Here is a 13,181-nt window from a genome sequence, read left to right as displayed (position 1 = left end):
AAGTCTGTTTGTGATTGATTTCATTTCTACGACGACTCTGGAGTCATAAATCATTTTGATCTTGACTTGTGACTTACATGTTCCTCTGCTCTTGAGGTGTTTGATTATCTTGTCTTCCCCATCACTAGGTTAGGCAGCCCCTCACACTGAGTCTGAGCTGTAGGTCTGTCTTCTGGTTTAAAGTGACAGAAGAGGGACTTCCCTGGCAGTCCAGTGGTTAAGACTCCATGCTTCCAATGCAGGGGCACGGGGTTTGATCCCTGGTCTGGGAACTAAGATCCCACATGCTGTGCGGTGCAGCCAAAAAAATTAAAATTAAAAAAATAAAGTGACAGAAGATACTAGTATCAAGTACTTGAGCCAGTATGACCCAGCAGTTGGAAAGAGTGTGGTGAGCCTTCTCAGTATGTTCAAAGAGCAGTATAGACACGTGCCAGCTGGTGGCAGGCCAGCTTAGGTCACAGGTAATCATTCACGCTGGGCTCACAGCAGCAGCTTCTGGAATCTCAAAGCTACCTCAAGTTCTCCATTTATGACCTTCCCCCCTGCCTTGCATGAGAAGGAAAGGCTTGATTACTCCTTCAGAGACAAGCCTAGAGAATTATGCAGCTTGAAATTCAAAGCAAGTAGCTTATTAAGAAAATCTGGCTGTTACCTCATCAGTCTGCCTTGAAGCTCAAAAATAATTAAACCACTTCCTAGTCTATTTTTAGAAAAGCTTAAGTGAGAAGAGATTTCTATTTTCCCAAGAAGAGTTAGAATAACTCATCACTTACGTTCTAAACCTAAGCAGCAGTGTTCTCCATGTGACCTTTTTCTTACAGGCAGCCCCTGTCCTTAGCATATTCTCAACATTTCTCCAGTTTTCACTGGTGATGTCGAGGAAGGCGTTCAGGAGACGGCAGCATGTACCTCAGAGCAGTGTTTTTCAAAAGGTGGGTTTTGAACGATTAATCATTACTAAATCAACTTGGTGTTTATAGAAAGTATCAAAATGCATCATACATTATGGGGATAATTATTTTAAGTAATGTTTTGTAAAACTTTATTCCTGAATGTGTGTGTGTAGATATGAATATACATGCATCCCTCTGTGAACATCCCACCTTGTTGAGAAGTAGGCTAAGCTTTGGAAGTAAGATTAACTGGGCTGTATCACCCAGGACAGACAGGTGGAGCCAGAAGTGAGTTGGAAAGGCAGGAGAAACAAGAGGTGGAGCTTCAGGCCCCTTTGCTTTGAACTATATTTTACAGAGATTTCCATGTATGATTTTATATGAAGAAGAAAAGCTTGAAAATCCCCTGGACTGGAAAGGGTGCCCGGTGAAAAATGATCCTTCCTAAAAATGTTCTAACACTCACTTTTGCATTCCCTTGAAATTGATTTAACACCCAGGGAAAAGCTGCAGCAGACAAAACACTGTCAGGAGATAAGAATTCAGCCAAAAATCAGTAATATTTATTGCGCAGATTCAGTTTGCATTTTATTCTCTTACTCTGCCAAGTTTGAGTGGGGCAGAGGTAATCATCAGCAGAAGAAATCCAAATTCTGTGCAGGGTTTGAGGTGGTGAGTATCGTATGACATTGGACAAGGTACCTTTCCTGAGCCTCATTTTTCCTCATCTGTAAAACGGGGCTAGTAATGGTCCTTACCTTCGTAGGGTTCGTAATTAAAGAGGAATGCAGAGCAAAGTATTAGTATGTGGCATGTGTATAAAAGTTTAATAATTGTCAGTTACTGTTACTAAACTGAACAGGCAATTTTCTGGGTCTCTTTAGGACTACTGAAAATCATTGAAAAGCTACCACAATGATAATTTAACATTTTATTTTTGGGTCTTTTTTTAGGTAAAGATTTTCAAACAGTGAAACTACAAATTTTAAGTCCATCTGGTAAGTTTTGAGAAATGTATATACCTATCTAACCCAAGTGCCTATCCAGATACAAAATGTTTCCATCATCTCAGATAGGTCCCTCAGGCTACTTCCAAGTTATCCTCAGCCTCACCCTCAACCCCAGCCCCCTGAAGCACCCACTATAATCTTTTTCACCATAAATTAGTTTTGCCTGTTCTGGAACTTCATAGAAATAGAATCATAACAGTATTTAGTCCTTTTGTATAAAGCTCTTTAGTTTTTTTTGTTTCCTCACTGATTTTTAAAAAAATTCTTATTGAAATATAGTTGATTTACAATGTTGTGTTCATTTCAGGTATACAGCAGAGTGATACATTCTCTTCCATCATAGGTTATTACAGAATACTGAGTGGAGTTCCCTGTGCTATACAGTAAGTCCTTGTTGATTATCTATTTTATATTTAGTAGTGTGTATATTTTAATCCCAAACTCCTAATTTATCTCCCCCCTTCCCCTTTGGTAACCATAAGTTTGTTTTCTATGTCTGTGAGTCTTTCTGTTTTGTAAATAAGTTCATTTGTATCATTTTTTTAGATTCCCCATATAAGCAGTATCATATATTTGTCTTTGTCTAGCTTGCTTCACTTAGTATGATAATCTCTAGGTCCATCCATGTTGCTGCAAATGGCATTATTTCATTCTTTTTAATGGCTGAGTAATATTCCATTGTGTATATGTACCACATCTTCATTATCCATTCATCTGTCGATGGACATTTAGGTTGCTTCCATATCTTGGCTATTGTAAATCATGCTGCAATGAACACTGAGGTGCATGTACCTTTTCAAATTATGATTTTCTCTGGATATATGTCCAGGAGTGGGATTGCAGGATCATATGGTAGCTCTACTTTTAGTTTTTTAAGGAACTTCCATACTGTTCTCCATAGTGGCTGTACCAATTTACATTCCCACCAACAGTGTAGGAGGGTTCCTTTTTCTGCACACCCTCTCCAGCATTTGTTATTTGTAGACTTTTTGATTTTGGCCATTCTGACTGTTGTGAGGTGATACCTCATTGTAGTTTTGATTTGAATTTCTCTAATTAGCAATGTTGAGCATCTTTTCACATGCCTTTTGGCCATCTGTATGTCTTGTTTGGAAAAATGTCTTTTTAGATCTTCTGCCCATTTTTTCATTGGTTTGGGGTTTTTTTTTTTTTTTGATATTGAGCTGTTATGTTTGTATATTTTGGAAATTAACCCCTTGTCAGTTGCATCATTTGCAAATACTTTCTCCCATCCTTTGCTGTGCGGAAGCTTTTAAGTTTAATTAGGTCCCATTTGTTTATTTTTGTTTTTATTTCCATTACTGTAGGAGACAGATCCAAAAAGGTATTGCTGCAATTTATGTTGAAGAGTGTTCTGCTTATGTTTTCCTCTATGAGTTTTATAGTATCCAGTCTTACATTTAGGTCTTTAATCCATTTTGAGTTTATTTTTGTTTGTGTTAGAGAATGTTCTAATTTCACTCTTTCACATGTAGCTGTCCAGTTTTCCCAGCACCACTTGTTGAAGAGACTGTCTTTTCTCCATTGTATATTCTTGCCTCCTTTGTCATAGATTAATTGACTATAAGTGCATGGGTTTATTTCTGGGCCTTCTATCCTGGTCCATTGATCTATATTTATGTTTTTGTGCCAATACCATACTGTTTTAATTACTGTAGCTGTAAAAACCCTTTTCGTTCAGCATAATGTTTTTGAGATTATGTTGTTGCATGTAGTTTGTTGCTTTTTGTGGCTAAATAGTATTCCACTGTGAATACAGTGTTTCCGTTTGGGACTTTTATGAGTAATGTTATCGACAAGTCTGTGTGGGCATTTTCCTTCCTCTTGGGTAAAAATACATGGGAGTAGAATTACTGGGATGAATGTATATCATGAGATAAGTGACAGACCTTTCTCCAAAGTGGATGGCCCGTTTTACACTCCCACCAATGATGCATGACAGTTCTGGTTGCTTCTTGTTCTTGCCAGTATATAGAGTTGTCAGTGTTTAACTTTAGCCGTTTTGATGTGTACATAGTGGTATTTCATTGTGGTTTTATTTTGCATTTCCTTGATGATGGACAATGAGCACGTTTTCACATGCTTACTGGCCATTCATATATCTTTGTGAGGTGTCCAAATTTTTTGCCCATTTTTTTTCATTTGGTTTGTGTATGTTGTTGTTTGGGTTATTAGTTTATTATTGAGTTGTAGGAGTTTTTTATATTTTCTGGATATAAGTCCTTTGTCAGATGTATCTTGTGAATATATTCTCCTTGAATATATTCTCAATCTGTAGACTGATTTTCATTTTCTTCATGGCATAATGGGAAGTTCTTGATCCTGTTTTTTTAAAATTTTTGTAAGACTGGATTTAATAGAATTCACTGGTGAAATCATCTGAGCCAAGAGTTTGTTTAGGGTAGCTTTTGATTTATAGATTCAATTCCTTTGATAGGACCTATGAAGCCTTTACATTTCATCTTGTTTCAGTTTGGGTATGTTGCATTTTTTCAAAGATTTTGTATATTGCATCCAAGTTGTTTTATTGTCATAAAATTTTTCATAACATTCCTTTATCTTTTCCATGTCATATAGGACCTGTAATGCTATCCCCTTTCATTCCTGATATTGGTAATTTGTCTCTTTTTTCCCCTTCATCAGTTTAGCTAGGGATTTGTCAATTTTTGTGCGTGTGTGTTTTTTCATAGAACTTTTGGCTTCTTAGATTTTTCTTTAATATTTTCTGTACTTTGGGTTTATTTTGCTCTTTTTTTAGCTTAAGGTAGAAACCTTTATCAGTGATTTTCTACCTTTCATTTGTTCTAATAGAAGCATTTATAGCTCTAAGTTTCCTTGTAAGCATAGCTCTTAACTGAACCCTACAAATTTTGTTTTCATTATTCAGTTCAAAATATTTTCTAATTTCTCTTTTGATTTCTTCCTTATTATGTGTGTTTAATTTCCAGATATGTAGGTTTTCTAGATATCATTATTAATTTCTAATACAATTTCACTGTGTATAGAGAACATATTCTGTAAATTTCAATCTGTTGACTTTTGAGACTTATTTTATGGCCCAGTATTTGGTCTGTCTTGCTAAGTGTATTATGTGCACTTGCAAAGAATGTATTTTCTACAGTTACTGCTTGTAGTGTTCTATAAATGTCAACAGAAATTGACAAACTGGCCAATATGTCCTTTTACACTTTTTGTCTAAGTAATTCTATCAATTGCTGAAAGAAAAAGTGCTAACATATCCAACTATGATCGTGGATTTAATTCTATCAATTTTTACTTGATGTACTGTGAAGTAATGTTAGTTGCGTACATATTTCTGATTTTCTACTGAATTGACTGTTTATCATTATGAAATGCCCCCCTTTATTTCTGGTAACACCCCTTGTTTTGAAGTCTACTTTATCTAACATTAGTATAGTACTAGGCTTTTTTATCCTTTCTGTGCTTTTTAACTGAACTGTTTAGTCCACTTACATTTTTAAGTCTAATTACATTTTAATGTAATTATTGACATGACTGGATTTACATTTAACATTTTGCTATTTATTTTCTCCTTGTTCCATCTGGTTTTTTACCCCCCTCTCTACTGTCTTTTTATTGGGTTGGCCAAAAAGTTCCTTTGGTTTTTAAGTAAAAAGATGCATTTTTCATTTTCACCAAGAACTTCATTGAACAACATAGTCACCGTTTTCTTCCACTACCTTCTGCCATTTTTCAGGCAAGTTCATAATTCCATCTTCCCGAAACTTTTTATCTTTTTGAGTAAAGAATTGTTCCAGGTGCCTTTTACAGTCTTCCAGGGAACTGAAATTTCTTCCATTAAGAGAATTTTGTAAAGACCAGAGTAAATGGAAATCCGAAGGTGCAATGTCTGGTGAACACGGCAGATGAATCAGAACTTCCCAGCCAAGCTGTAACAGTTTTTGCCTGGTCATCAAAGAAACATGCAGTCCTTGCGTTATCCTGATGAAAGATTATGCATTTTCTGTTGACTAATTCTGGATGCTCTTTGTTGAGTGCTTTCAGTTGGTCTAACTGGGAGCAGTACTTGGGATTAATCGCTTGGTTTTCCGGAAGGAGCTCGTAATAGAGGACTCCCTTCCAATCCCACCATATACACATCACCTTCTTTGGATGAAGACCGGCCTTCGGTGTGGTTGGTGGTGGTTCATTTCGCTTGCCCCACGGTCTCTTCCATTCCACATTATTGTACAGTATCCACTTTTCATCACCCTGTCACGATCTGTTTTAAAAGCAGAACGTTTTCGTTATGTTTAAGTAGGGAATTGCATGCAGAAATACGGTCCAGGTTTTTTTCGCTTAATTTACGTGGAACCCAAACATCAAAGCGATGAACATAACCAAGCTGGTGCAAATGATTTTCAGTGCTTGATTTGGATATTTTGAGTATGTCGGCTATCTCCTGCATGGTATAATGTTGATTGTTCTCAATGAATGTCTGTTTGTTCACTATCAACTTCAACTGGTCTACCCAACCATGGAGCATCCTCCAGCAAGAAATCTCCAGCACAAAACTTTGCAAACCACTTTTGACGTTTGATCAGTCACAGCACCTTCTCCATACTCTGCACAAACCTTTTTTTTTGGCGTATCATCAGTTGCGTTTTTACCTTTCTCGAAATAACAAGCATAATATGCCAAAAAATGCTTTTTTTCTTCCATCTTCTATATTAAAATGGCCACACAGAAAATTCACCAATTTTGGTAAGTTTTTTTTTACATGCGTGCCAATATGACAGCTGTCACAATACAATCTAACAAAATTGTTTTGAATGAAGTTAAAAGACAACTAAGGGCTACTAGAGCCGTCTTACAGAAAAAAAAAAAAAACTTTTTGGCCAACCCAATAGCTATCCTTCTTTGCATCTTTTTAATGGTTACTCTAGGGATTATAATATACAGCCTTAACTTTTCACAAACTATTTAGGATTAGTTTTGTACCATATCATGTGAAATATGAAAACCTTTCAACCATAAGTTTCCATATACCCCCTTGTCCTTTAGTTACACATATTAAACCTCACATTGGGCTTCCCTGGTGGCGCAAGTGGTTGAGAGTCCGCCTGCCGATGCAGGGGACGCGGGTTCGTGCCCCAGTCTGGGAGGATCCCACATGCCGCGGAGCGGCTGCGCCCGTGAGCCATGGCCGCTGAGCCTGCGCGTCCGGAGCCTGTGCGCCGCAACGGGAGAGGCCACAACAGTGAGAAGCCCGCGTACCGCAAAAAAAAAAAAAAAAAACCTCACATACACTGTTATAATTTTTACTTGGAACAGTTATGTGTATTTTTTTTAAATTACACCAAGATAGTATTTTACATTTACCCACTGGTTTATATTTGTTGTCTGTGGGAGGATTGGTCCATTGTGAGCTACTCTCTATTATCAGACAATAGGGATTTTTCCTTAAGAACAAAATGATCATTCTAATCATACACTCCAAAATTTTACTAATATTATTCAGTTAGAAGAACACTTTTCCCATTGCTAGTTCATACTTCCACTTTCTTGCCTCTAATTTGAGCCATCTAAAACCATGTCTGTATCTGTAACTGTGTACTTGGTCTCATTTTTCTAATTGTCATGTAATTTTCCTGTGATGACATGAGCAACTCCCATACTAGGAATTAGAATAGCTCCTTTCTCAACAGAGTGAATGAGAGACTGCAAATCCACAAGCCCCAAAGATTGGGCAGGTACAAGGTTCTTTTAAAAAGTTTTTATTGTGATCCCTCATTTTTATACCTGAATAACTTTGCCCGAAGGGATGATACATAATCTTTATTCTGAAAAGTATATATAGATATAGATAATGTATTGATAACATCTGGTCAGTGGTATCATTGATTGTCAAATAAAAATTCCTCAGTTAAGCAGCTCTTCCTTTTTTTTAAAATCCCTGGTGCTGATACCAGACCAGCCCTTTATCTCTACTTTTCATACTGACATGATCTGGCTCTACACTCTGACCTCTCAAGAACAAGTTATAGGGACTTGTTCTGGATGCTCTTGGGCAGGTGCAGCTGGGATACTCACTCAGTAGTCTGGGCCTCAATTTAAAGAGCTTGTTTCATTTTTTTTTCTTTTAGACTATTAGAGCTGGATTATTAATCAAAGATTTGTGTTTGCTTCAGTGGCTGATATATACCACATAGCCCAAGGATCAGCTCAGCTAAGACAAGGCTTCGTCATGACAGGACTGCTGCACAGAGGTCTGTCTCAGACTTTCCTTCCACAAAGGAAGGGGTCAGCCAGCCAAGAGATAAAGTCCTTTCCAACAGAGATAGCATCACATGCCCTGCTGGCTCTTGGAACCACACACATAGAGCCAAAGCCTTGCTCTCAAGTCTTCGGGAACCTGTCTGGGCCATCTTCTCGCTCGTTCCCGGCTGATGGGGCAGCAGGGGCTGCACAGGCCTCAGGCTCCTCGTGATCATCGTGACACGTTCTGTGTTCCAGCTCATGATGCCCAGGGAATGTGCTGGCCTCCATGCTGCCTGTGTCACGGGACCTTTCCTAATCTGGAACATCCTCGCCAAAGAAACCCCAACTCTCGGCTCATCCTACACCTATTTTTCTCTTATTTGTGCTGGTGCTTCAGTTGGTTGTGCTTCCACAGTGGGCTCTGGCTCCAGAGGAAGAGACGGTGGCTTTGTGAGCTGGGATGTTCCTCCGACACCTAGGAACAAAACAAACAGCTTGAATTCTCAGTTCCATGGTTCCAGAAGAAATCAATATTTTCACTGTCAAGTTTCAAGAAGAAATCCCATATTTTCTTTTTTTTTTAATTAGTTTCTGCTTTATATAACAAAGTGAATCAGTTATACATATACATCTGTTCCCATATCCCTTCCCTCTTGCGTCTCCCTCCCTCCCACCCTCCCTATCCCACCTCTTCAGTCGGTCACAAAGCACCAAGCTGATCTCCCCGTGCTATGCGGCTGCTTCCCACTATCTATCTACCTTACGTTTGGTAGTGTATATATGTCCATGCCTCTCTCTCGCTTTGTCACAGCTTACCCTTCCCCCTCCCCATATCCTCAAGTCCATTCTCAAGTAGGTCTGTCTTTATTCCTGTTTTACCCCTAGGTTCTTCATGACATTTTTTTTTCTTAAATTCCATATATATGTGTTAGCATACGGTATTTGTCTTTCTCTTTCTGACTTACTTCACTCTGTACGACAGACTCTGGGTCTATCCACCTCATTACAAATAGCTCAATTTCGTTTCTTTTTATGGCTGAGTAATATTCCACTGTATATATATGTGCCACATCTTCTTTATCCATTCATCCGACGATGGACACTTAGGTTGTTTCCAGCTCCGGGCTATTGTGAATAGAGCTGCAATGAACATTTTGGTACATGTCTCTTTTTGAATTATGGTTTTCTCAGGGTATATGCCCAGTAGTGAGATTGCTGGGTCATATGGTAGTTCTATTTGTAGTTTTTTAAGGAACCTCCATACTGTTCTCCATAGCGGCTGTACCAATTCACATTCCCACCAGCAGTGCAAGAGTGTTCCCTTTTCTCCACACCCTCTCCAGCATTTATTGTTTCTAGATTTTGTGATGATGGCCATTCTGACTAGTGTGAGATGATATCTCATTGTAGTTTTGATTTGCATTTCTCTAATGATTAGTGATGTTGAGCATTCTTTCATGTGTTTGTTGGCAATCTGTATATCTTCTTTGGAGAAATGTCTATTTAGGTCTTCTGCCCATTTTTGGATTGGGTTGTTTGTTTTTTTGCCATTGAGCTGCATGAGCTGCTTATAAATTTTGGAGATTAATCCTTTGTCAGTTGCTTCATTTGCAAATATTTTCTCCCATTCTGAGGGTTGTCTTTTGGTCTTGTTTATGGTTTCCTTTGCTGTGCAAAAGCTTTGAAGTTTCATTAGGTCCCATTTGTTTATTTTTGTTTTTATTTCCATTTCTCTAGGAGGTGGGTCCAAAAGGATCTTGCTGTGATTTATGTCATAGAGTGTTCTGCCTATGTTTTCCTCTAAGAGTTTGATAGTTTCTGGCCTTACATTTAGGCCTTTAATCCATTTTGAGCTTATTTTTGTGTATGAAACCCCATATTTTCTGAGACTGGTGGGACTGTGGCATACCTGGGCAGCTGTGAAGGAAGACCATAACTGAAGAAATAAAGCAACAGTCAAGTCTGCCTTCAATGACCTTATAAAAGAAATGTTTAATTACCTGCACCATGCTGACTTATGATAAGGCAGTGAGAATTAAAGCGAGACTACATAACGAAAGGTGCTGCAATGTATTTCTAAACCTGAATATTGTAAAGACCCAGTGTACTGACATCCAGGTAAGCCTGCCAGTAGCTGTTACCTTTTACACAAATTGCCTTAAGGAAACAAGTGAGAGTCTGGCCACCCTTGAGCTTTTTTCCCCTTCTAGGCAGCACTACATTGGATGTGTCCTGAGTCTGAAAAGCACAAGCCTCATTCAAAGCCGTAATCTCTTTGCAGGCACATGTGGCTTGTACCCATAGGTCTTCATATAGCTGTGTGTAGCTTCCTACCTGAGGGGAGCTTCCTATATGCGGCTGCTGAAGACATTGCCTGTCCTAGAGCTTGATTAGAACCCAGAGGCTGCTGGAAACTGGCGGCTTTACTGGTTGAAGTGGTCCGCTGCTTTGATTTGGGATCTTTAACTGGTTTAGTCCAGACCAGTGCCTCCCCGACCTGGAGAGCAGCTCCCAACTTCTGGGCCATCTCCACCATCTTGTGCCCAAGTGGGAAGGAAAAAAAAAAAAGAGTCACAGGTCTGACCGGCAGAGACAAGCCTTATCCCAGGTCTTCAGTGGGCAGGTGGGGATTAGCTGAAATAGTGTCTGCTGTACTAGCGTTTGAGGGAGGAAACACTTACTGCAAAGAAATCATTCTCCAACAGCAGAGACCATATTGCCCTGAGTGGATGGCAAGGGAGTTCTTTAAAGGCTCTCAAACCCAACAATTCAAGTTTGGTGCACTGTTGGACTAAATTCCTGCCTTTCCTATGTGAGGAGAATGGGAGGAAGCTACAAAGAGACATAATACAACTCATTTGAGCTGAGGTCTATCAATAATAGATATAACTCAGTAAGCCTGAATTTCCTCTTATTATTTTCTTCCAGGAAAGTTTCTTCTCAAGCTGTTCTTAATTGAAGAATTCATGCCACTAGGAACGTCTAAGCCAAAACAGGCACGAGCCTATATAATACCTTATATTTGGGTTATTTGGGCTTGATTCAAAAGTCTTGTGACAGCTTGCTTATGACTCCTAGGAGCGAAGACTTACCTCCGGGTCAAATTCCAGAGAGCTGCTGTCCTTGAGTAGGTTGACTTTCTTCTCCATCTCCTGGTACTGGGCCAGGGCGCCCCTTTCCTCTCCCTGGTTGTACAGCAGCACAGCATAGTTCAGGTTTACCAAAGGGTTACACCTGTGCAAACAGACAGCGATTCTTATGGAGCTGGGGCTTAGCAACACATGGTCATTTAGAGATCCTTCTCACTGCACAAAAACAAAACTGGCTAAGTACAGACAGCTCCACTCCACAGCAAGGTGGGGCACACACGCGTTGTGTGGACCTTTGGAGAAGAATCAGGGAATTAACTGCCCAACCAGCAAAGCAAGTACTGGGACCAAGCCTGACATCTCAGCCCTCAAAAGAGATGAAAAACAGGTCCCTACCCTGCTGCCTAACAGAGGCCAGTGGAATAAATCCCAGGATTTATTCTGAGCCCAGAGTCCCATGTGACATTCCAGCGAGCCCACAGCTATCAACAGCCCAAGCCCAGTGCCAGCTCTCATGTTCTCTGGCCTCCTGACTACTAAGGGCTGGAAATGTTTTCTCAGAAAGAGTCAGCGTCGGGCCCTGCGGAGCCACTTGGTGCTCAGGAGCCACGTTCTTCAGCACAGAGGCCCGCTGTGCACAGAGGCACGGGGAGCGAGCAGCTGGGCTGGCTCGGCAATGCCGGGGCCGTGGCGCCACCTCGCGGCTCTGCGGCGCCCAGCCCTCCCAGCAGCGTTCCCGACAGGGCGGCATACTTATCCAGGCGGACTGCTTCTGCGTAGGCTCTCCTGGCATTCTCTGTGTCTTCCAGATTGGTCAGAGCCACTGCAACGAAGAGAGTGCAGTGGCTGAAGAGCCCAGCGGAGAAAACAAAGGCAATGTTTCAAGACGGCAGTTCGTTCAGCCGCCAAACCTAACTAACTCCTGCGGTGCCCGCCCAGCTCCTGGCACCACCGTCTGCGCAGCCACCCAGCTTGGATTCCAGGTATCATCTTGTTCAACGGTCCCCTCTCCACAGTTAGTCAGCGGCCGGGTTCCATGAATTCCATTTTTTACAGCTTCTTTGGTGACACTGCCCTGGTTTAGTCGTGCCAGGCCTTCCGTTTTGCTCCCCGAGGGCACTGTCCTGCTTGCCACAGCGCAGGCTGCCAGGTATCTCGCTGAGACAAATCTGACCGCGCCACTGGCCTACTCAGGAATACTCACATGCTCACTGCTCTCCAGCACCCATAACCGTACCTTTAAACTTTTGTTTAACAACAGAACACGCTCCCTTTTTAAATCGGTGTTTTCTGAAAGCCTGACCTATAACACAAACAACAGGAGAGCTGCTCTGGAAGCCCTGCGCGTGCTCCACCTCCCCAGCTGTTCACTTACTTCTACCAGACGCAAGAGGAGACCTAGGAACACAGTTGGGAAAGACAGAGCCTCTGGGATCAAGGGTGCAGTCCCTGTGCTGTACTCAATGGTCCTCCACACTCTGACGCCAGACTACCTCTCCTGACTCATCTCCCACCACGTGCTACAACGCCATTGCCCACTGATGGCCTGGGACCTGCAGTTTCATGGCTGCATGCCTTTACTCAGGGACTTCTCAGCCATTCTGTACTACTGAATTCCAGCTTATCTTTTCACAACTCAGTGTGAAGACCATCTCTACTTTGCGAAGTTAGAATTGCTGCTTATGCCATCCGGTACAGCTATTTGTTTACATTCCTGTATCCCATTATGACTGGACTATCTTTGTATTCAGATAGCCCCCAAGTAACCACCACTCAATTGGCTTTTGCAACCTTTCTCTTATAAATCAGAACCTCACAGTAATGACCAAAACAAACAAACAAACAAAACCCAAAAAGACGCCTGAAGACTACTGTCCATGAGAACATGGAAACTGCTTTTAGGTATACATTTCTTAACTTTAGTATAAGGAGAAGTGTCCCCC

General features: G+C 40.8%; 1 protein-coding gene and 1 long non-coding RNA gene across 3 annotated transcripts in view; one reads left to right on the top strand and one right to left on the bottom strand.

Moving 5' to 3' along the window:
• Window positions 1–713: 713 nt before the first annotated feature.
• On the top strand, window positions 714–8,102 carry LOC309802488. The gene is made up of 4 exons (XR_014293811.1): window positions 714–935; window positions 1,850–1,894; window positions 2,214–2,289; window positions 8,035–8,102. It is a non-coding gene; the product is annotated as an uncharacterized lncRNA (long non-coding RNA).
• Window positions 7,283–13,181, bottom strand: part of BBS4 (Bardet-Biedl syndrome 4) — a 61,519-nt gene continuing 55,620 nt past the window's right edge. The window contains exons 13-16 of one of the 2 annotated variants that reach the window (XM_082618075.1): window positions 11,992–12,061; window positions 11,242–11,383; window positions 10,484–10,685; window positions 7,283–8,624 (exon numbers count right to left, since the gene is read on the bottom strand). In XM_082618075.1, coding sequence (XP_082474201.1) covers window positions 8,515–8,624; window positions 10,484–10,685; window positions 11,242–11,383; window positions 11,992–12,061 — 524 coding nt within the window. In that variant the 3' untranslated portion in view covers window positions 7,283–8,514. The remainder of the gene's footprint in view (window positions 8,625–10,483; window positions 10,686–11,241; window positions 11,384–11,991; window positions 12,062–13,181) is intronic. The other variant, XM_082618076.1, reaches the window with a different exon arrangement.

Source organism: Mesoplodon mirus, assembly GCF_964341445.2.
Source record: "Mesoplodon mirus genome assembly, chromosome: 4".
NCBI classification, from domain to species: domain Eukaryota; kingdom Metazoa; phylum Chordata; class Mammalia; order Artiodactyla; family Ziphiidae; genus Mesoplodon; species Mesoplodon mirus.
This window is presented reverse-complemented; position numbering and strand designations above follow the sequence as displayed.